This window comes from Trachemys scripta, chromosome 11 (genome assembly GCF_013100865.1).
Source record: "Trachemys scripta elegans isolate TJP31775 chromosome 11, CAS_Tse_1.0, whole genome shotgun sequence".
NCBI classification, from domain to species: domain Eukaryota; kingdom Metazoa; phylum Chordata; order Testudines; family Emydidae; genus Trachemys; species Trachemys scripta.
In genome coordinates this window covers 58,683,735-58,709,167 of record NC_048308.1, presented here as the reverse complement: position 1 = coordinate 58,709,167, position 25,433 = coordinate 58,683,735, and the positions used below count along the sequence as shown (strand labels likewise).

The 25,433-nt window shown below is 42.0% G+C and overlaps 1 protein-coding gene across 1 annotated transcript in view; it reads right to left on the bottom strand.

Moving 5' to 3' along the window:
• PARD3B (par-3 family cell polarity regulator beta) overlaps window positions 1-20,061 on the bottom strand; it is a 647,317-nt gene extending 627,256 nt beyond the window's left edge. Inside the window, exon 1 of the mRNA XM_034786262.1 lies at window positions 19,797-20,061. Coding sequence (XP_034642153.1) covers window positions 19,797-19,916 — 120 coding nt within the window. The 5' untranslated portion in view covers window positions 19,917-20,061. The remainder of the gene's footprint in view (window positions 1-19,796) is intronic.
• Between the last annotated feature and the right edge of the window lie 5,372 nt (window positions 20,062-25,433).

Here is a 25,433-nt window from a genome sequence, read left to right as displayed (position 1 = left end):
GGGGGGGGCCGGGCCGGCCGGGCCGGCCGGCCCGGCCCGATTTTCCCGGACATGTCTGGCTTTTTGGGATTTCCCCCCAGACGGGGATTTGGAGCCCAAAAAGCCGGACATGTCCGGGAAAATCCGGACGTATGGTAACCCTACCCTATATGCTCAAGCCTATCCTGAACTATAGTAGTGAGACACATGTAACATGAATGTCAATGAAGATAAATACCTTTTATCTCCATGCTGGTCCTTTCCCCACTCACATTTGTAGACGTCATCTCCAGTCTTTTACATATGATATTTTAATAGAAAACATTAATTTTTAACTTTAACTTATGCATTGCCATTTATACACCTCATCTGTATAAAGTAGTCTCTGACAGAAAAATAAGTCTGAAAATAAGTTCATATTTAATGCTTTACATTCCCAAAGAGAAGAACAAAAATCCATGTCAACTAAGAGCTGCATTTTTGCATTTAAATCTCTGGAGGCGGGGGTAAAGGGTGGGGGGTGGAGAGTAGGGGGATATGGAGGAGAAAGTTGTATGAAACCTGACAGCCTCCTAGTAACATTAAAAGTTTTGAAGAAGCCACCACTGAACCAGAGAACATGTATGAACTGGTTCATGAAATAAAATGAAGTGTATTCCGGCACGGATGTTTGCATGGCAGGATATAAAGATTCCTACCTCTGGATCAACTGTGGACAACTTTAGGGACCTTTTAATACAGACATGCAGCTATTGTCATGTACACCTCTACCCCAATAGAACACAAATTCGGATATAACGCGGTAAAGCAGTGCTCTGGGGGTGGGGGGGCTGCGCACTCTGGCATATCAAAGTAAGTTCGATATAATGCGCTAGGATTTTTTTTGGCTCCCGAGGACAGCGTGATATTGGGGTAGAGGTGTACTTTAAAAACAAAACAAAAAACAGGAAGTCAGGATTTCAAGATGACGACCCTCTGACAAAAGTTGCTATATGCTCAAAACACAAAATTCCACTTTCTGATGCTATGATGATGTTTTGAAGGTCAAGAGCTGGCCCTGAAAGTTTAATAAGAATAATGAGAAGCAATTATGGGAGAGGTATGTGGAATATTTGCATCCACTGGCTTTTTCCATGGATAACCCTGTAATCATGTACACAGAAAAGCCTAGCCAGAAGGGATCTCTCAACAGTAAAGTTACTGTTGAGCAATATTACATTAACCTTTGGAAACACAATATTAACATCAGATACCAAGTATTTCAAATTAACCAAAAAGTGAACACTACTTTGGAGAACTAGGTTTTTAATTATTTTTTTTAAAAGTACAAGATGCAGCAATAATAATCCAATTCTCAAGTTGGTTTCTATATTTGAACAACAAGATTTCCATCTAGGTTGCTGCTTCACTTCTTTAAATCTACTTGTCTTAATGACTGTCCCAATTTTAACCTATACAAGTTTTCGACCACATTAACCTTTCCAAAACATACATACATATAAAAATACTAAGAACTCATTGTTACTACAGACAGAATACAAGATGAGAGGCAATCAATATTGTGACGACATTTATAGTGGTGTAAAAAATGTCATGTGCATGAACACCCATAATTATAAAATACTTTATACCCATTTTTGTACAAATTAAGTTTTAAGAAGCTTGTCTTTTAAGATGACTGCTGCCTCAGATGAAATTCAGTTTCTTGGCAGAGCACTTCCCCCATGACCCCAGTCATGCTCCCCCTAACAGGTAAACTCCACAAGCAGCTTTTCTTGTCTACGCTAGTGGTTTGCGCTGGTACAGCTACACTGACAACTGAAACAAGTGTAGAGAAGTCCTTAGTCTGCCACCCCGTCTCACATGGCTATACATGTTCCTTTGCTTGAATCTCCTTGCACTGATTTTACCAAGAACACCACACTTGCTAGAGTAGTGGTTCTCATCCAAGGGTACGAGTGCCCTTGGTCGCACGCAGAGGTCTTCCAGGGATTACATCAACTCATCTAAATATATGCCTAGTTTTACAACAGGTTACATAAAAAGCACTAGTGAAGTCAGTATAAACCTAAAAAGAAGAACAGGAGTACTTGTGGCACCTTAGTATAAACCTAAAGTTTCTCACACGTGCATAAAAGAATCCCAAGCTTCATTCTAACATCAAACCTTCTATACTCTTTTTTCCCCACCTATTGTTAACTAGAAACAATCACATTTTCACCCAGACAGGGCACTAGGATAATTTTTTGTTAAGCATGAGATATCATCACCATGACTGAATATGGCAAAATTTTACAGGATGGCAGTGACGCAGTAAGACAGTGTGTTTGTTTTTTTTTTTAAATAAAAAGATACAAACCAATCTCATTTCGCCAATAGAGCTAACTTCCCAAACCTGAGAAGAGAGCTCTTAAGTTTCCTCATGAACCCCAACCTCTCAGCTAGCAGAATATTCTTCTACTACAACAACATCTAGTTGCTTCCTATTGTTCTAGTTTCCCTATTGATCAGCCAAACAGTTAATTTCTTAATACACAATGCATAAAAGGTTTCATTTCAACCCAGCAAAATGGAAGACACTTATAATCACCACAGCATTCACATCTGAATGACAGCTAAACATAAAGGAGCATCAAGCATTCAGCCATCTGGAAACAAACGTATTCTTTCACATTATCTGTTCTCAAACCTTTAAGACAAAGGGACAGAGGCTGGCCCAAGACTTGCATTTAGTAAGATGCTCATTTCAAATCCATTGTCATTAATAAACATTGTCAAACCTGCAATAAAAAGGATAATAAGCTATCAGAATTCAAAGAAGGTGGAAGAATCTAAGGGACCTGCTTGTTTTAACTGAGAAAAATCAGTAAATGAGAGATCCCTAAAGTTGAAGGATGTTTTTCCAAAAATTACATAAGAGAACAACTTTAAAGTGGATTGCAATCAAATAATCCTTTTTCCAGCTTTGTGTACCCAATATGGAATCATTTTCACTGTCTATCAATAGAATATTTCCAGCAGAGTTCAAATTCTTCTAGAACTTACAAGCACAGGTTCTGCTCTCATCTCTTGTTGCCTATTTAGCAAAGGCAACGTTGGACAGAGTGGACAGTCCTGATAAGAAAAGCCAATTTTAAATCGAAGTTGGGAATAAAATTTAGAAAACGCGACTGATTTTATTTCTGGGATATTTATGGAAAGGTTGGTTTTTCCTCGAACAACGGTTAGAGTAGTGGTTTTCAAACTGTGGTTCGCAGACCCCAGAGGTCCGCAGGCTATGTTTAAGATTTCTAAAGGGGTCTGCCCCCGCCCTTTTCAATTTTTTAGGAGTCCACAAATGAAAAAAAGGTTGAAAATCACTGATGCAGGTGAACATTCTGTACCTCAAAGTAGCACCCTAAAACCCCCATATTCACCACTGTCATATGATATGCTTTGTACAATGCATGCCTCGTGAGTTATCATTTTTAAAGTCTTTATCGGTTGAACCTTAATAGCCTCTTGAATTCTATATACTATCTTTGTATGTGAAGTTATGAAGTATTGCTATACGAGTTACTAAAATATGTTGTGAGATTGGGAGATGCCCACAGCTGGCCTTTCAATAGTGACAAAGGAGCAACTATCACTGGCCAGACAGGCTTTGATGGCCCATCAAGAAGAATTCAATATCTCAGACTCCCTGGAGAGGGCACGTATGCAATGAGGGCTGCTTAGGCCCCCATGTCACAGCAAGAATCATTCTAGCAGTTGGTAGAAAGTATAAAAGGGGGACAGTGACTTCACTTGGCCTCTCTCCTCCTCCATCTCAATACCTGGAAGATCATCTGGAAGACAAAGACTTTGAACTAGGGAGTTCAGTCCCAGGCTGGGAAGGGAATCCAGCCTGTACTGAGAACTGTGAGCTGCCTGTAACATGTATTGACTGGCTTGCGACTTTTCTATTCTAGTTTCATAAATCCTGCAACTCTTAGGAAATTTTCCTTTTGTATGTCAGAGATTTGAGCACATTCTGAGCAACTTCTCCAGAAACTTATTAGGATCAAGAAAAAAAAAATTTAAATTAGCAGCAACTTGGACTTCTCAAAAGGCCATAATTAAATGGGAGTTGCACACCTATCTCCTTTAGGCTACTTCAAGAAATCCCAGCCACTCTTTCTACCTTTACATGAGATACAAGGAGAGCAATGGGAAGTAACCTTTTTGAAAGGGACCATTTCCTGAAAGTAGCTTATCTGGTTTCTGATTTTCTGTGTTTTGGGTAGGACAGCAAGGGTAAAAAATTCTTTAGGCTGATGTTTAAGAACATTGCTGAATGTTTTACAATAGTCAGTGATAAGGTCCTCTTGCTTACAAGGGACAATTATTGGAGGGGGGGGGGGGGAGGGAAGAATTAGAATACCAGATGGACCTATGAAGTATCTGCCTTTTGAAAAATATACTGATGAGCATGTCAACCAGATATCAGAATATTGCTATATCTATCCCAAAAAAATACCCAAATTACCACCACTTTTGTAGTCATGCTCAGTTGGGTGACTAACCTAAAGGAAAAGGAATATATTACCACAGGTGATGAGTCCTCAAGGCAGAATGTAAAGTGTTCTTTGGTGGGTGGATTTAAAAAAAAAAAAAAATTATATATATAAAAATAAAATATTTTCTTTAAATAAATTTTTTAAATACATGTTTGTCATAACCGATTAAAATTAAATTTGAAATGAACACCTAAACTTATTATAATATTAAAACCATTTAAGTAAATAAAAAAATTGGCTTCATCAATGAGTCTCCAAATTTCAGTAAGTTAAAGGGTCCTAATTCTGTTTGTAATTACATTTTTTTTTTTTTTAAATCAGGGAGAAAAACATCTAACTTCTGAGGTCAACTCAAACTTTACAAATATGTCACAATGGCATGTACTTCATTAAGTCATTATTTTCAGTCTACAAATGTAGCAAACACTGTAATTTACATTAGAGCTGATAAGGAATTTTTTGACAACTGTCAGAAAACATCAGTGTGTTGAAACTAAAAGTTTTTTGTGGATATGTATCAATTTCAATGAAAATTTTCACCAGGAAAGCGTTCTCAAATCCAGGATAGAGTTTCTGGTCAAACTAAGGAAGACAGACTCACTCCCACATAGCTAGTAGCCTGGTGGGAAGGGTACTCATTTGGGATATGGGAGACCCATGTTCAAACCCCTACTGTACATCATTTGAAGCAGAGATTTGAGTCCATGTCTCCCGCATCCTAAGTGACTGCCCTAACCACTGGACTACAGAGTCAGTCTCTGTCTCCGTTTCTAAGTCTACGCTACTGGAACTGTTTCACTTTGTATCAATTAACTAAATATTCATTGGATGAGAGAGAGAGAGACTGACTCTATAGCCCAATGGCATTAGGGCACACACCTAGAATGCAGGACACTTATAGGTAGAGTGGCTATTCCATATTATGCAGATAAAAACAGTCAGAGAGAGTGGATAACTTAGCTAACATTAACAAATACCTTCCCTCCCTAGTATGAGAGAGAGAGAGAGAATGAATGAATGAATACACACATCTTTCATTCTGAATCTACAGCAAATGCTCCTCTATCAAGGATCTCCTCCCCCTGGCTCTCAAAGGTGTTTATACTGCTTCAGTTTTCACCACTTTTGGGATAGTAGTCTCAGCCAAGCAGGAGCAGTTTGATGTTCCCCCAGCACACACAAGCTCTGTCCCACATTCCACTGCTTCTCCCCCTCTCTAGTTGTAGACAGCCACTACCTACCACCAAGCCTCATAGAATTCAGCTAGATTTCTTTACTCTGGCATATTTGAGGTTAGATTCTATAAGCACAAGAATAGCAACTACCAGAGTGGCATCCTCATGATTTAACCTGGCAATACCTCAATAGCTTCCCTTTGACCAGGGTAGACAAACTACGACCCGGGGGCCACATCCAGCCCTTCAGACATTTTAATCCGGTCCTAGAGCCCCTGCTGGGGAACGGGGTCAGGGGCTTGCTCTGCACGGCTCCTAGAAGGAGTGGCACATCCCCCTCCTGCTCCTACGCGTAGGGACAGCCAGGGGGGCTCTTCACACTGCCCCCACCCCAAGCACCGCCCCTGCATCTCCCATTGGCCGGCAAATGGGGCCAATGGGAGCTGCAGGGGCGGCACCTGTGGACAGGGCAGTGCACAGAGTTGCCTGGCCGCGCCTTCGCATAGGAACTGAAGGGGGACATGACGCTGATTCAGGGAGCTGCTTGAGGTAAGCGCCGCCCAGAGCCTTCACCCCAGACCCCCTCCCCAACCCCCTGCCCTGATCCCCCACCCACCCTCCAAACCTAGGGTGACCAGACAGCAAATGTGAAAAATCAGGACGGGGTGGGGGGGGGGGTTATAGGAGCTTATGTAGGAAAAAGACCCAAAAATCGGGACTGTCCCTATAAAATCGGGACATCTGGTCACCCTATCCGAACCCCTTGGTCCCACCCTCCTGCACCCCAGAGCCCTCACCCCAACCCCCTGCCTCAGCCTGAAGCCTCCTCCCACACCTGAACTCCTCATTTCTGGCCCCACCCCAGAGCCTGTACCACCAGCCGGAGCCCTCACTCCCTTCCGTACCCCAACCCCCACTTTCTTGACCATCATGGCCCACCATACAATTTCCATACCCACATGTTGCCCTCAGGCCAAAACGTTTGCCCACCACTGCCTTAGACTGTCTTAGAACTAGTATTCCTAGTTCTAGCACACATCTACAGAATCCCTAGAGCACCACATTACTTTTAAGAGTACTGCTGACTTGCTGGAACTAGAGTTATTTATTGTTTGACATAGTACATATAACAAAAAGTTACGTACATGATACACAGTAGTTATCAAATCACAAAAAACCCTCAGTCAAAATGAATAAAAAAAAAGCAGCACCTTGCAGAAAGATTTGACGCTCCCTAAATTCAAGCTACAACAGCTAGGCAGTCAGGTAAACAATATCTAAAAAGGTACAGGTCTTCAAGTAAACTTCCTGCAACTGACCTCAGAGCAGGAGTTCCAGGCATAGACACCCCAAGCAAATTCCAAATACAACGGAGATGATTTCTTGACCAAAACTGTATGTGGTCAGAGGCATAATTTATCACTTTCCATTTCAGAGATGAAACAGCCAAAACCCTCGGATCAACATCTTTTCGCAGCTACCACTTCTGCAACTGGCAGAATAAAAAAAAACAACCCACCACCACCCTGGGGCTTTGTTTGGGGTCCTGATTTGCAGAAATGAACAGCCTTGCTGGTGTTGAGTGCAGATCTTTGGGCATTTGAAAAAGAGAAGCACTACACCCCAGTCAGCAATGAAGGCACAATCCTCCTTCCATTCCTCTAGTTCAGGGATTCTCAAACATTTCTTGGCCGCGCCCTTCCATACTTGGGGTTGGGGGAGGTGTAAACATATTCCACCCAGTTCTGAAGGAAGAGCGGAGAGCAGCAGCTGCTTGCTGGGCGCCCAGCTCTGAAAACAGCGCTGCACCAGCACAGAAGTAGGGGTGGAAATGTGAAAAGTGATATTCAGAATATCACTTTTCACAGCAGACTTAGCCCCCCACTCCCTGGGGCTGACAGCCAGAGCCCCACTACCTCTTGGTGAGGGATCGGGGAAGGGGTTGAGAGGAGAGCCTGAGACTGGATGGCAGGGCTCTGGCTGTCAGCACGAGGGTGGCAGGGTTCCGGCTGTCGCTTTTATCCCTGCCTCCTGGGTGTATACAGCCCTTCTGCAAAAGCCCCAGCCACCATGGCGGACAGCCAGAGCCACTCTCTCTCTCTCTCTCTCTCACACACACACACACACACAGTTTGCGCCTCCCTTAACACATTTTGCACCTCCCTTGGGAGGCCTGCCCCATAGTTTGAGAACCACTGCTCTTGCTGGACCCTTTGTCTCATCCATGCAGGTCCAAATCTTTATAGGGTCTAAAGGGGTGAGTAAAAGTGGGGCACAGCACCCTCACAAAACCAAGATGAATCCAAATTTGATGCAAAGAGAAACAGAGCGTCATTTACACAACAGTAGCACTGGAATCCATAAGCTACCTCACAATCTCCCCCCTCTCTCTCACACTGAACAGGAGACATGCACAATAAGAACAAACTGCAGTAACTCACACATGAGAATTCTGAGAGGAGGACTACTCTGCATCATCCTTTTTACAAAGGATTAACAAGTAAGCACCAGAACCACCCCAGGGATACCCCTTCTACCCTAGATGAGTCAATATTGCCTCAGAGCAAGCCATGGCATCAGAGGCTGGTGAAAGACTTAACATAAATCAGCATGGACACCTTTCCCGCATCCATCACTTCATGTCATTCATCAGGTTTCATTTTTAGACCTTTCTGATAGAGATCAAGAAAGCACTGAGATTGGAGCTGCCATACCACCACCTTTCCCTGCCCCACCCCCCCCAAAAGAAGGTACAAAACTTGAATAAAGTTGGAGTGTCAAGCAACATATCTTCAGTATGTGTCTAACTACCAGTTTAAGAGCAGCTAAATCTTTACCTTCCCCAAAAGGAAATATTAAATTTCACTATAATAGAAAATCCAAAGCCTTACTACAGAATTAGTGAGCCACGAGAAGTATGGGTCCAACCTCCAGGTGGGCAGGCATAGCTCTCAGCACATCCTCCACATCACTGAGGGTGGTGAGGGGGAATGAAAATAAGTGGTGCATTTCCTACCTGCAATTCTGTAGCCATGATGTCAAACATCTTCATTAATATAGATTTTGATCTTCTTTATTGGAAGTAACTTTTTCAGAGTAAACATTCTGAATTGGTCAGTACACCCATTAGTCAACACCTCATATAGAAAAACAAATGATTTGTTACCCTCCAAAGAGCAGTGGCATAGCTACTCAAAAAACAAACACATACAAACAAGTCCTTTAGGCTGCAACCCAACAGACTTGGAGCAAGAATTCCACCACTCAAGTTCTGACTCACCTCCAGACAACCACAGTCAGCCATTTAAAATCATAGTAACCTACAAAGACAACCTTTCATAAAGGGGTAAAGGGAGAAGAAACCTAGGTGCCAGTCTGTTGTTGCTTGTAAATATGATTTGCACTCAAGTAGATTGCATTTTTGTGTCTTAAAAATTTGATGACATTTTGCTTTATTAATTAAAAATAAAGGTCTCTATTCAGCAACAGCTGCTACCATTATCCTTGGGAAGCCAAAGAACAACTGGTTTAGACTTCAAAGCACAGGAGTATCACAGGGTCTTGTGAGGTAGTGCCACAGCATGAACAGACATCACTTCTGAATGCAAATACTGATGATGGCGCAGAAATGATAGTTTTATCTTAGATAATTGCAAAGACTGATAATAAGATCAGACTTTGCAGCAGTTTACCTATTGGAGGTATTTATGGCACAATCACTAGACATCTAAGGAAAAATTATATACATTTATGGGGGGGGGGGGGGGAAAGAAAGGTGTCTTTTTTTTTTTTTTTTTTTTTTTTGCCTAAAGTAGGAAGCATGATCCAGAAGTCCCTTCGAATCCAATCACTGGATTTTAATATTGTAAATTCTCCTTTCCTCACAGTTAAAAAAGTAACTCTGTATGAAAAGTTAACCACCGGCTTAGGTGCTGGAACTAGGGGTGCTGCTGCTGCACCCCCTGGCTTGAGGTTATTTCTATCATATACAGGGTTTACAGTTCAGTTCATAGAATTATAGAGTATGGAAGGGACGTCAAGAGGTCATCTAGTCCAACCCCCTGCTCAAAGCAGGACCAATTCCCAACTAAATCATCCCAGCCAGGGCTTTGTCAAGCCTGACCTTAAAAACCTCTAAGGAAGGAGATTCCACCACCTCCCTAGGTAACCCATTCCAGTGCTTCACCACCCTCCTAGTGAAAAAGTTTTTCCTAATATCCAACCTAAACCTCCCTCACTGCAACTTGAGACCATTACTCCTTGTTCTGTCATCTGGTGCCACTGAAAACAGTCTAGATCCATCCTCTTTGGAACCCCCTTTCAGGTAGTTGAAAGCAGCTATCAAATCCCCCCTCATTCTTCTCTTCTGCAGACTAAACAATCCCAGTTCCCTCAGCCTCTCCTCATAAGGCATGTGCTCCAGCCCCCTAATCATTTTTGTTGCCCTCTGCTGGACTCTTTCCAATTTTTCCACATCATTCTTGTGGTGTGGGGCCCAAAACTGGACACAATACTCCAGATGAGGCCTCACCAATGTCAAATAGAGGGGAATGATCACATCCCTCGATCTGCTGGCAATGCCCCTATACAGACCAAAATGTCATTAGTCTTCTTGGCAACAAGGGCACACTGTCGACTCTCATCCAGCTTCTCGTCCACTGTAACCCCTAAGTAGTTTTCTGCAGAACTGCTGCCTAGCCATTCGGTTCCTAGTCTGTAGCAGTGCATGGGATTTTTCTGTCCTAAGTGCAGGACTCTGCACTTGTCCTTGTTGAAACTCATCAGGTTTCTTTTGGCCCAATCCTCTAATTCATTTAGGTCCCTCTGTAGCCTATCCCTACCCTCCAGCGTATCTACCACTCCTCCCAGTTTAGTGTCACCTGCAAACTTGCTGAGAGTGCAGTCCATGCCATCCTCCAGATCATTAATGAAGATATTGAACAAAACCAGCCCCAGGACCGACCCTTGGGGCACTCCACTTGATATCCCATACACACACCCCATACAAAACTGCTCCAGCATCACTGACCACTGGTAAATAGGTTCCACAGAGAGCAACCAGAAAAGTGTGCATGCCCAAGAAGAGGAAAGAATGATACACTGAGAATTTGGACATGATACCTGGGTAATAAGTACTGTACACACTGACTTTCAAAGATTTGCTCCCTGAAGGAATTTCCTTTCTTTAGTGAATTTATGGATCTGAGTGTTCACTAGCATTCAAAAATTTGTTTCTGATCATCCAGATGGTCAAGTCTAACCATACTTGTTTTATTTTTAAAGAACTGTCTTGAAATAGGAAAATATTATTGAGCCTTTTTATTTATAAAGACAAATCACAACTGAAAACAGCTTTTGCATTGTATCAATTGCTATAGCCTTTTGGCACCATTATTTTAAGGCTAAAAGACTGATATTTTAATTAATCCTGGAGGATATTTTAGATAAGACAGGTGTTTATACTGAAACCTGCAGTTCTTATGGCATCCGACTGATTAAGAAAGGCTGAAAAATGCTGTGCTCCATGTGGGAGGAAGTCTGCTGGTTCAACAGCAGGATGCAAGGTTCAGCACAACATGGTGCAATTCAATTGATGCACCATACAGAACAAATATGGGGGAAAGTATATTTCATAGAAAGTACAACTATTATTGGCAAGTAACTTTAGTCCCTATTTCAAGAGTTGTTTGGCATTTTATACAATATCAATAGGATACATACTGCCTGTCATTGTCAACTGCTTGTTAGAAATCATGTTAAACCGACATTCTATACAAGCAAAAACATTTTCCCTTTGTGGGAAATAAGTGTTTAGATCAATTTATTTCAATTTCATCCTTTGCCAGAAGCTTTTTTGAAGATGATAAAGCAAGTAATCAGGGAAGGAGAGTGTGTGCATATTGATTTGGAAGAAGTGAATGGATAATAGAAATTTTGCCTGCTAATTGTCTCTCTCTATCTTCTGTAAATCAATTCAGACTAGATTGGTTTCTACTGCTGTTTGCCCAAATGAAGGGTGAATTGCAACCTATCAGTATGTACTACTTTATGAAGCCCTCTAATAGCTTCCTTCTAGAACTCCATTTTCAATATCTGAGTATACTAGTCTAGCTCTCAAACACTTCAGACAACTCTTCACACTTTGAACTTGATAAACAAGATCAAAGATTTAAAATTTATAGACCCCAGAATGATCATGTATGTAGCATACACATTTACAGTATTTCCAGCGTGGGTCATTCTGAATGGACATACTGCATTTTCACCAATTTCATCCATCTCTACTTATTTGATAGATTACCTGATGCCTGTGTGTTTTAAGCAAGGCACTCAATATTAACTGAAGCCAATAACCTATTCTCTCTTTTTACTGATCAAACCTGAAAAGTGGCATGACATTTTATTTTTTAAGTTAAAGTAAAGAAAACCCCACAGGACAATGTCTTGTTTGACAAGTTTGATTTTCAGCCCAAAGACAGTTTTGCTAGCCAATTTATAAACACCTATGATAGGCAGGAAAAGAATGGGAAAAAAGCCTTAACAGTATATCAGCATTAATGGGAGTGATGGAAGTGCATCAGTAACCATTATTGCTATTCCATAAACTATGTTGCACAGAAAAATGTTTAAGTTTTAACTATAACTTTGCAAACTAATAGAGTTATCAGACTAATCAAAATTAAGACTTCATGAAAAATTGAGGACAGAATACCTTTGATATTAATGGCTAAAATGTCTCCTCTGCCTCCACCTCTCCCCCCAAAAAATTATGCACTGGAATGATGTCCAAAAGCAATTAGAAAGAATACCGGTAGTTATAGTAGCTTCTTATCAAAGAGATAATTTAATTTAATTATGGGAAATTAAAGGAATACACTAGGATATGGAAGCAATTTTAAAATTGTATTAAAAAATATACTGTTAGCCCTAGATCAAAAAGCGTCTTTGTTCCCATGAAACCATCATCTAAAGAAATTCCCACACAAACATGTTAAATGTGTTGTTTAAATACCAAAGCCAGTGTTTTTCAACAGCCAAGAAAGATTTACTATCTTAACTATGATGCTAGTCTAAATACAAAGCATTGAAGAAGTTCCAGCTATTGTGCTTATCAATGGGTTCATCTTTACCAGCACTCAAACAAAAAAAATGGAAGAATAAAACCATTGTCACAGAAAAAGCTAATGTCAACGTGATATATCTTCCAAAAGGTTGAAGTGAGGCACAAATTAGCCAATAGTACATGTATGTTAAAAAGACTCAAAAAGGAGGCCATAGAAGGTTATATTCCCCACTATTACTGGAAATAGCAATACCATTGTCAAGTTACTCCTGTATGAACTCCTGTTTAATACTGAGGTTAGTGGAGTAATTTGGTTCCCCCCCCCCTTACTTATCTGGAAGAGGACTTCTCAAGCAGTCACTCATAATAATGTGGGAAATCTAATATACCAAATTAGACTCCAGTTTATTAGTGCGCTATCATAATGAGCAAACTTGAAAGCTTAATTATGATTTTCACATACAAAAATATATATCAAAGCCCCAAAGACAAATTAGAAACTTGATAACAAACTGCAGTTAATAAGAGGACAAGAGAATGTTAATATAGATATGGGGATGAGAAATTAAAAAAAAAAAATCTGAGTAAGAGTGTTTAAAAGCAGAGCTTGGAAATACGTAAATTATTCCTGATGTAGAAAGCAGATTGTGGATAAATACAAATGGTATTAAAATATAAAAAGAATGCACAATTTTAAGCCACAATCTACCTGGTCATGGAAGAGCCCACAAAAGCTAAAACCTACTTCTGGAAGAGGAAACAAGCAGTACAAATGCATTAATATTCTGCCTCTATTAATATTACCCACCTTCTACTTTGCTCATAAATTAAAACACAACCCTTGAACAAACAGAAGAGTGGGCAAAACACTGTTCATTTTCTACATTTTGACATCTTCCACAATATCTGTGGAAACTTGGACTGTTTTTGCAAGTCAGATACTGAGTTTTGGTTCAAAATATTTTTTTTTTTTAAAAAAGCTTCTGTTTTTAAAGAAACTGCAAAAGAACATTTAGTACTCCTTCTGCTGGCTGCTTAGCAGCAGCTAGAGACCGTTCCAAAAGCTAAGATTGTCACGTTAGGAGGCAGGCATGAGAACAGAGAGGTTTATGAAGTTACAACAGAGAGAAATATTTTATTAGCAAAAAATTGAAGGTGACAGAGATAGTCAGCCTATAACATTAACCCGCTAAATACCTTTCAGCACAGTGCTGCCGATACACAAATAAGTCAATAAACACTATTTCCTATCCAATCAGAGATGTGTGACCACTGTATTGCCTTCACCACTATGTCACCAATATCCAGTTTGGTAGTCAAGGAGTTTACCACTACCTCTGTGGAACAAATTAGTGTTTTCGGTATAGTTTCTAATCAGTGGGTACCTACATCACAAAACCATAACTGACACTCTAGTAGTCTAGTTGGCTTTTCAAGTGGGGGAAGCCAAGCATTCAGTTGGCACAGCAATTTAGTCACCGTCTGAAGTGGTCCCACCAAGTGAACTATCTAATGGTTAAAAACAGATCCCAGATTTGAGAAGGGGATTATGGACACAGACCATCTTTGTTTTGATGACAGAACATAAATGTTTCTACCTTAGGAGGACTGATGGGCATTCAAACAGAATATGATCATATCTACATGTAAGGCTCTTCCCTATTGTATACTTTGTCTGTTCTTTTATGAAAGTTTACAGGAATGCTGTAAATTTTGTTTCAAAAGGAAATAAAGTAAATGTCACTTTATCTAGAAGAAGGGATGTTGTATATTTCATTCTCCAGGCTCACTGCTGTTCCTTTCTACTGAACATCCAGGAGAACAAAAGCTCATTTTTTAAGTTAATAAAATACCACTGAAAGTCTGACAAAGTTAACAAGACAAAAACAATATATAGTTAAAGTTTCAATGTCCAGCCTTAATTAAGGGATTGCCGTCACTGCAAAATTAACTCGTTATAATTCAAGCATTGCCCCAAACTTCAGTTCCTTCCTTCCATGTGCAAAAACCTCTAATTCAAGTGCACTGGGTTTTTAACTGAAGTAGGCTGGCATCAAAGCGGGAACTGGCTAAAACTCAAGTGAGCACAGTGCAACAGCTGCTAACACAAACACTCTGCAGTTCAGACACAAGCTAATAGCACTTAAGCATTTGGAATTCTTGGGTACCTTCCTAGAATTCCCTCCGTACCCTGAAAAGATAGACAAATTCTCCCACAATTCACTGGGAAAGAATTCAGAAAGTGACTTGGTTTACTGTTAGAGCTGGGCAAATAACAGATTTTCCATTTGCTGGCAATTCAGGTGGGGGGAAGGGAAGAGATAATCATTTAGGGTCAAACTAAACATTTTATTTAGATTTTGACCATTTTAAGTGTTAGAGTAATTTTATCCAAAACATGAAAACCCTGAAGCAAAAAAATTCACTTTGAAACAGAATTAAAAACGTATTTTAAAAGTGTTTAGATTTTTTTTTTTTAAGGTGCTGTTTTCTGTCTGTTTTAGTTTAAAAAAAAAACAAAACAAACAAAACTTATTTTGCAAATTTGTGTCAAATTTGCAAAATGTTTCAGAGGCAGATATACACTTTGGCATGGAAAAAAAAAAAAAGTCCAAAAGAATTTCACTCACTTTTACTTCCCATGATATTTACCCTTAGAAGTCTTAGCACTGCACACAAGCAAACACAGCAACTCAAGCGTTATTTTGCAGTGTGGCCTCTCTCACTGAAGCCTGACTAACTCAAGAGAGGTAACTCAAGTTAGCTATGCAATGAAGACATATCCTAAGATGGTAGAAATATCTAAATAAAGAGAGTGGTTAAGTAAGAGATGGTATGGAGGCATTCAGAAAGATTATGTGAACCTATTTACAGGGCTTTGGAGCTGTGCTCCGGCTCCGCTCCAGCTCCAGGCAAAAACCTGCAGCTTCACTGCTCCAGAGCTGCTCCGCACTCCGGCTCCGGGCTCCACTCCAAAGCCCTGCCTATTAGTCCTACTGGGTATAACTAGACATAGGGAACCTTAATTTACACACTACAAAACAAAAACAACAACAAAAGTAGATATTGACTTGTACTGAAGATTTGTTTACTTGAGAGGTAAATATTGACTGAGATGAAGCAAAAGTAGACATTGCCTTCTCAGAACAATACATCTTGATTCTCAAGAAAACAAGTACTAGAATTCTTATAAATTTCTCTCTCTCCGCATCTCTCTCTCTCACACACACACACAGTTTGTTGTTTTTCAAAAATATCTGGAATTCTCTTCTTTCTGAACATAAAATTCCTAAGTATAACAACCTTTTTTAACTGATATTTTCATGGGGAGAATTTACCTCTATGTTTTATGGGGAATTTAAGTGTCCAGTAAAGTTCTTTTTAATCTCTGTTGAGTCAATTGGGATGTAGAGCAAGAGGTTTGACCATTCAAAATTGCACCTATTTATTGGGAATTCTGTCCCAATAGTTGACCTTCATGCACAACAATGAAAAATTGTCTTATTGCATGACTTTTCAGCTGATAAATAAAATAATTCTGACTTATTAACAGTAATTGTTAATGAGCCTTTATGGTCAAATCTTGCCATGAGATCAGTCCAAGTTTGTTAATAAAATAGCAAGTAAAGTGCCTCCAAGACTTTCAGTTATTTATTTGCAAAATCATTTTGAAGTGGAATAGCTATTAATTTACTGTACATTTTTGTCCCTATCACAAATATGATATGACTAATATAAAAAATAATAGTAAAAGTACTTGTACAACATACATAAAAAGAATACTTCCCCCACACCCTCAGCTTTATCAAAGGCTGGAATTCCATCAAATGAATATGGCAAGATAAGAAATAAATGCAAAGTTCAAGTTGTCTGTTTATATCAGTAGAATCCCCAAGACAGAATTAAAACCTTACGTACACATTATGAGTATTGTAAAATGTGGTGCTATAGTTGTTTTATTTAATATTAAAAAAAAAAAAGTAGTGTCTTCTCTAAATCGGTCTTCTCCAACTCTCTTCCTTCCCAAACCTCTCATTCTCAAACTTTGGTACATTCCCCTTCTGTGTCTACTTTCCTCCTCCCCTATCCCATCGCTACATACTTCTGGCCCTTTTCTTAACCCAATTTTCCAACCTGATACATTTTAAGTTATTTATACTCCAATAATCATATGAGAAACAGTTTTAGAGTGTTATCACTATTATTCTGTACTCTAACTTCAATCCAAATAAAGTGATCCAGACATTCTAAATACATATTTTTTAAACTTAAGTCAGTAAATGTCTTTAATAACAAGCCTTTTAGAAATTCACACGTATTATATGCCCATACTTTACAGCAGATTTCAGGTAGTGACTGGTGCTACAGGGTCCCAAGTCTGTATTCATATTTTTACTAATATTAACATCTGTAAGTGTATTAATTATATTTTTAAAATTGGGAATAAAGTGATAACAGGCCTAATCCATCCATGTTAGACAATGAAAAAAAAAGAAAAAAATCACAGGCCCATTAGAATGGTTAGTGAATTCTATATAGTGTATAATTAAACAACCCAAAATACAACAGTAATAATTCTTTGGAATTCTTCTAATAGTACAACCTCCAATGATACTTAGCTAAATAAACTGAAGTTACTTAATATTTTGCATTAAGGTCTAAGACAGCCAATAAGATTTGCCAGAAACCAGCTATTCAAAGAAGTGCATAGAAATTTAACTGTGCAACTCACGGTGAAATAGAAAAGGAACACACCAAAATCTCAGCCACTGAATTAGAGATTTAAATCCAAATCTGGTCAGTACTGTTTGAGCCTCTTACGTTGTTTTCTTTTGATTTTTCCTATTATGTGCATTTATTGTAGTTTCAAATTACCAACATTAAAGCTGACCAGAGTTTTAAAATAAACTTTTTTGGTTTCCTTATGATGTATAAAGAGAGCCTGAAAAGTTTGAGAAGGGATGAGAAATGTGAGAATGGATTTTGCTTCATTTTATCTTAGAAATATCAAGAATGCAACATCTGGTTTCCCCCAAGATTGGCTGAAGAACCTACTGGATGTTTCAGAGGTATATAGGGTCAGTTCTCACACCTTAACTTAAGGGGGCAGAGGTGTTGAATCTTTAACAAAAAAAAATAATCTTTTCTTGAAACATTATTTAACCATATATACTGTTGTTATAACCATGTTGGTCCCAGGATACTAGAGAGATACAGAGTTCTGTGTAAGCTCGAAAGCTTGTCTCTCTCACCAACAGAAGTTGGTCCAATAAAAGATATCACCTCATCCACCTTGTCTCACTTGATTAACTAGGTAGGTATTAACAAAAACAAACAAACAAAAAGTTTGACAGTCTGTCTAAAAAAAATCCACTCAATTGTTCAGCCTTCATTCTGGACACTTGTTAATAATTTCATTAATTTTCCAGCCATCAAAGAAAAAATTCTAGACTAGGCAGGATCTGCCCATCTAGAATATGTTTTTTTCCTGCTTGTTTCTTTTGGTCCTTCTTCACACACCGCAGAGAGAGCGCAAGCCAAATTTTTCAGGTCACCTTGAAACTTTCCTCATTAGTTGTTCAGATGGCTCAGCACTTGAGTCCAAAACTTCACCACCATAAGAAGAGAGCTGAAATCAATATTTTTTTAAAAAGAAGTTTACCTAGGCCAAAAGTCCTTTTGCTTCTTATAAATCCTCAGCATTAATGCAAAGTTCATGCATATTTGTACAGTTTGAGCCATCCTGATGGCCCAAAGCCTAAATAATATTTGCTAATTTCCATAACACTATTATGACAATATTTAATCCTCAGCTGATTCAATACACAGTAGTGATTATCTAGATACACACGGTGTACCAGTATGGCTAGAAAAGAAATACAGTAGTCCTGTTTTATACAGTATCTCACATAGGGAGATACTGTATAATATGCCAAAGATAGCCAATGATAGCCAAAGAACTACAGGTGCTTGTGTAGGCAAACATGGAAGTCACTGTAGCTACCACAGTTAATACAGATTTGTACAATAATAAATTTAGCACTTCAGTAGAAGTTTTCATATATTAATATTCAAAACACTCTTATGAAGGGATGGTAAATATTTTAATCCCAGTTTTACACATGAGAAAAACAAAGGCAGAGAAGTCAGATGATTTGCCCGAAGTCACAGAATGAGTCAGCAACAGAGAAGTAATCAAGTCTCATGGGTTTTTGATTGCCCTTTTGCACTCACATCTCCCTCACTCTCTGAAGCCCCAATCCTGCAAGCCCTTACTCATTGGAGCAGTCTCAATGAAGTCACAAACTATTCATCTGAACAAGTGCTTGCAAAATCAGGTCTTTGAACAGAAACTATTGATCAGTACCATACTGAAATTATTCACTGGCCAGTCCTACTATTTTTAATCTCAACCAGACCCAGGTAAAAGAAGCCTTGATCAACATTCATCTGAAAAGTGGCACCTCTATTCATGCAGTATCCCTAGGATCATAAGGTCTGAGCCTAAGTCCTACCATACTACGTAGACTTTATTGTAGATAAATAAGTTAACTTTGTGGCACAGCGTCTGTGGCACAACATACAATCTAAAATACAAGAAACTTTACACATTTAGACTAATGGAACACATTTTTAGCTTGTCTATTATCAACTGTTCACGCAACTATTTGACAGTGTTGTTCACAACACTAGTCCACCAAGCTCTGACTTCTAGTCCTTATTTATTACAGTAACTACTGAAACCCAACTTCTGTTTCAAAGCTGAGTAGTTCTGGTCTTCGGTGTCTCTGCTGCATCTCATTCTGAACCCGCAGATTCAGCATTCCTCTCATAGCCATCTACTATTTCAACTGAAAAGTCACCAATTGCAAAATGCACACCTTTAAATGAAAAAATCCACCATATACTTGGGCTAACTAATAATATATTGCAGGTACATACAGTCTCCTCTATAAGCAGACTGTCTGGTATAAAGGTGCAGTGTTCTTAAGTGATCTTGGTGTGAAGTGGATGTGGTAATGTGGTGTGTTTTTGTCTTACCTTTTCTTTGGTTTTGAGGTATCTCTGAAGAGCCTGCTGGGTTAAGTCTCTGACACGGAGCCGCCCATCCTTACAGGGAACCACAATCCCCGTCTTCCCAAAAGAAACAGTCACTTTCATCTCAGCCAATCACCCCAACCAGTCATTAAAACAAGGGTGACAAAGAGCAGGCCTAGGAGCAGAGGAGGGAGCTGCTTCCCTGAAACCGTGGGGCAGGAAGTCACAACACACCTCCAGACAAACCCAGCCCCCTGGGCGCGGGCGGGGGGGGGGGGGGGGCCCGCCCGGCGGGGGGGGGGGTCTGTCCGGGGCGGGGGGGGGGGGGGGGGGCAGGGCTAGGAGAGGGCCACTAACCCCACCCCCGACCTTCACTGGGGCGCTCAGGACAAGGGCACCACTCGCACCGGGGGGAGGGAGTCAGGGAGGCCCCAGGCGCCGAGTCTCTCCCCGGGGGCTGGGAAGGGCCCTGCCAGGCGGCTCTCTCCGAAGGGGCAGGGGAAGCGGCTGCGGCGGGGCGCCCGCTTGGCTCTCAAGGGAAGCCCGGGCCGAGCTCGGGGATGCAGCGGCCGCGGCTCTTCCTCATGCCGGGACGGCTCCGCGCGGCTCCTAGTTGCGGCCACCGGTTCCCCCGGGCCCTGGCTCCCCCCGCGCTCGGTGCCGCCCGCCCGGGCCGCTGCTCCCGGAGCCGTAAAGGGAAAACTTTGTGCCGGCTCCTCCGCTCACAGCCGGGCCTGGCCTGCCCGCCTGGCTCCGGCTCTTAAAGGGGCCGCAGCGCCCTGAGCCACTGGCCGTAGGGCCTGCGGCACCACGGCAACCGAGTCCCCAGCGCGGGTCACACCCCGTACACCTCCCCACACAGCTACACCTCACACAGCTACATTCCGCACCCCACACAGATCACACACAGGACACCGCACACAGCTACACCTCACATAGCTACACCTCACACCCCGCAGAACAGCTACACCTCACACAGCTACATCCCACACCAATCACACACAGTACACCTCACACAGCAACAACCCGCAGCACAGATCACACACAGCTACACCTCACACCCCGCACAGCTACACCTCACACCACAGATCACATACAGTTACACCTCACACCCCACAGCTATACCTCTCACCCCGCACAGATCACACACAGCTACACCCGACATCCTGCAGCATAGCTACACCTCACACAGCTACATCCCACACCCCACACAGATCACACACAGTACACCTCACACCCCGCACAGCTACATCTCACACAGATCACACACAGTACACCTCCCTCCCCGCAGAACAGCTACAACTCACACAGCTACATCCCACACCGATCACAAACAGTACACCTCACACCCCGCAACACAGCTACACCTCACACAGCTACATCCCGCACCGATCACACCCCGCACACCTCACACCCTGCACAGCTACACCTGACACAGCTACACCCCACAGCACAGATCACACACAGCTACACCTCACACCCCGCACAGCTACACCCCGTAGCACAGATCACATACACTTACACCTCACACCCCACAGCTATACTTCTCACCCCGCACAGATCACACACAGCTACACCTCACACAGCTGCACCCCGCAGAACAGATCACACACAGCTACACGCCACACAGCTAAACCCTGCACAGCTACTCCCTACCGCACAGATCACACACAGCTACACCTCACACCCCACACAGCCACACCCCACATTCTGCACAGTTACACCCCACACAGCTTCACCCCACCTAACAGATCACACACAGCTACACATCAAACCTGCACAGCTACACCTCACACCAACAAAGAGCTGTTCATACTGGCGCTTGTCATTGGCAAAACTTTTGTCTTTCCAGGGGGGTATTTTTTTAACACCTCTGAAAGACAAAAGTTTTGTCGTTCAGTTGCCAGTGTAGACATAGCCTAAGTCAAGATAGTGGGTGCCTTACATCAGCGGGAGCACCATTGCAGGGTAGAAACTGACAGAGTTAGGTTGACTTAAGGCAGCTTATGTCAACCTGACTCAGTAGTGTAGACCAGGCATTATTGTTTTAATGGTTATAAAATTTAACTTTGTGAATCTCAGTGTCTACTGTCATAAAATAATGATCCACGCCCCATCATTTTCCATAACTATGAAAATTTAGCTCTATAAAAAATTAAAATATTTAAAACCCATTATGTTGCATATCTGTGAAAATGTAAAATAATAAATGCTTAAAAATAAACAGATATTTTCCACTGACATTATTTCTTGCAAAAATGAAGTCTGCCAGTCTAACTCCAAAGCATACACCAGAAACATCATACTACTTACAGCACACCATAACACACCACATAGCTTAGCAAACCATAACAAAGATACCAGGAAACACCACAATACATAAAACATTGTACATACCACAGCACCAAAATATGCATCATACACATTAAACAAACACACAGGGACTATAAGCACAGCTATGCAAAATTAAACCCCTTATCAACTCAAATTACAGTCTCAAAATGCAATCCATGTTCTCAGATTGCTCAAAATTTGTTTAATCTATCCTGAACCAAATTACAGTATCAGGTGGAAATCACAATGAAACTAGGCCAAAACTATTTGATTTTGAGATTCAAAGAAACTCAAAGTGAAACTTTGGTATGAGGTGATGGTGGTAAAGCCGCATGAACTCAGGCAACAGACACAAAGAAAAGACAGACAAAGTGGGTGAGGTAATATCTTTTATTGGACCAGCTTTTGTCTCTTCACCAACAGAAGTTGGTCCAATAAAATATATTCCTAATATCCTGGGACCAATATGACTACAACACTGCATATAACAAACAAAAGAATCACACAAATTCCTTGTGAACTGAAACTACCGGGTTTTGCAAAACTCTCTTTATTAAATCTGGAAGTGTCTGCCACAAGACAGTGGCATTTTAGAACTTGAAAACAAAGACAAATCATTTAAAACCACCACTGAAAAAATAGTAGTACTGATGTTGCAAGCTTTGTAAATGTGTGAGCATGAACAATCAGGCCCAATATTTACCGGAATGATAATTGTTATAGGAATGATCAAAAGTCCTCTCATTGGGGAAATTGATTACCTGGAAAAAGTTATTCATCCAAGCTGCACCTAAGGATTCCAAACCGTCCAGCACCTATGGATCAGATACACGTTTGACACCCAGAGCTTAAAAATCTGTAGAAGGGGACTGGGTGGTAATTATGGCCCAGGGAGTCACTGTTAACCTTTTGCCGTTTGTTTAGGTTTTTTAAAAAGCTAAACTAGATGAAGTTTTAATTTAGGGTATGTCTACACTGGCAGAGTTACATCGCCAGCAGTTACAACACCACTCAGAGAGTGCTGCAGGGAAACCGCTGTTGTGTGTTCACACTGTCAGCTGCCTGCGCAATAGTGTGTTCACACTTGCAGCAGTATTTGGAGCGATGTTCATGCTCTCTATGGTTCTCCGGGAGCTTGTGGATCACTGTGGGCGTTTCACAGATATTAACACAGGCTGGTCCAGAAAGGTGCATGATGCACACATCTTTCGGAACACTGGCCTGTTCAGGAAGCTGGAAGCAGGGACTTTATTCCTGGACCAGAAGATCACTGGAGGGGAAGTTAAAATGTCCATTGGGATCCTGGGAGACCCTGTCCACCCCTTAATGCCATAGCTTATGAAGCCATACACGGGGCACCTTGACAGCAGCAAGGAGCAGTTCAACAACAAGCTGAGCAAGTGCAGAACGACTGTTGAGTGTACTTTTGGCCATTTAAAGGCCTGCTGGCGCTGCCTATATGGGAGGCTGGCCCTGGCTGATGACAATATTCCTATGCTTATAGCCACATGCAGTATGCTCCATAATATTTGTGAAGGGAAGGGTGAAAGCTTCACTAAGGGCTGGACCACTGAGGCTTAGCACCTGGAGGCTGAATTTGAACAGCCAGAGACCAGGGCTATTAGAGGAGCGCAGCGCAGGGCACAGGCCCCCACTTTCCTTGGCACCAGTGGGTAAGGTTGGTAAGAGTGTGTTGGCAGAGTCTTGGGGGCGCATGGGAAAGAGTTTTGCGACAGCAGCTGCAGGGGAGAGCAGGCACGGAGCTGCTCGGTTTGTAGTGCTAGTAGCGCCTGGAGCCTAAGAGGTGCACTTTGGCTTTGTTCTGGCGTGCCGTGTTCTTTTTTTCAGTCCCTCTTCTCGCTGTCCTGCCACTCCTTCAATTCTTGTTTTTCGACCGGGGAGTGCATCGTGACATCACGCAGAAAGTCCTCTTTAGTTCTTCATGGCGGCTTTCTCATTCTGCGCAGCCGTTCAGCTGGCGATAACAAAGAGGGAAGCTGGGCTCCCAAGATCATATCTGTGAAGCCAAAATGCAACATTTTACAGAAGCAGTGTTGTTTGCAACACACAGGCCACTGACTTAAAACATAACCACTATTCACATACCTGTCACTAACTGGCTGACCCCAGGGAAGCACACATGAGCCATAAGATCCCGAAAATGGTGAGTAACTGCAGGGGCAGGGGAAATCAGTGTTCCAGGAGCATACTGTACACTGGGCATGTGGCTCTTGGGGAGAGCCAGCACTGAGGAGGGGCCTTATAATCATTCCTGTCCCCATATTTTCCACAAGTTGTGTTCATTATGGAAAATATCTCGCTGCTGAGGGTGAGCAGGGAATCAAGGGAGGGTCTTCTCCAAGACTGCGGCTTCCACCTGCCCTTATGCATCTCGCCTGTGTGTAGCAATGGTTCCCCCCGAGTGACAGCAGAGTGGCGCGGGAAAGTTATCCTTAATGGGGCAAGAAACAAAGCAGCTCTGCCAAAGAACCTGCAGCAGCGGATTGTCCAGTATCTCCATGAGAGTTGCATGTAGATCTTTGAGGCAGATTCCCGTGAAGTGAGGGAGTCAATCAATACCCTATTCCGCCGCTCAGACTAGGCATGTGGTGGTACGCGCACCATACAGACACAAGCCTGCTTTCTGCAACCCTCCTGCCCCCAACAACTCGCTTCTCTGATTTCCAAAATCAAAGCAGCTTACCAGGGGCCTCCTCTCCTGTTTGTGCTTCACCAAGCTCCGACTGCAGTGGCTGGCTAGCCTCCCCCGGGGTAGAGAAGTGCTCCTGGCTGCATACAACTCTGACCTCCGAGTCATCCTCTGCCTCTGGGTCCCCCTTCACATCCTCATCCACGATTTCCTCCTCCTGGCTCGGTCCACTCTCGACTGGCACATGAGCCACTGACGTATCCACAGTGGCCTTCGCAGTGGAGGTGGGGTCACCACCGAGTATTGCGTCCGGCTCTTTGTAGAACCGGCAGCTCATGGGCGCAGCACTGGAACGGCGGTTTGCCTCCCGCACCTTGTGGTAGGCATTCCGCAGCTCCTTCACTTTGACCCTGCACTGCAGTGTGTCCTGGTCATGGCACCTTTCTGTCATGCATCGTGAAATCTGTCCGTAGGTATCAATTCCTACGGCTGGAGCGCAGCTGGGACTGGACAGCCTCCACTCCCCAAATACCGATGAGGTCCAGCAGCTTGGCATTGCTCCAAGTGGGGGATCGCCTGCTGCGTGGAGCAAGCATGGTCACCTGGAAAGATGCGCTGCAACCACTGCACACGTCACCGGGCAAACAGGAAGGGGA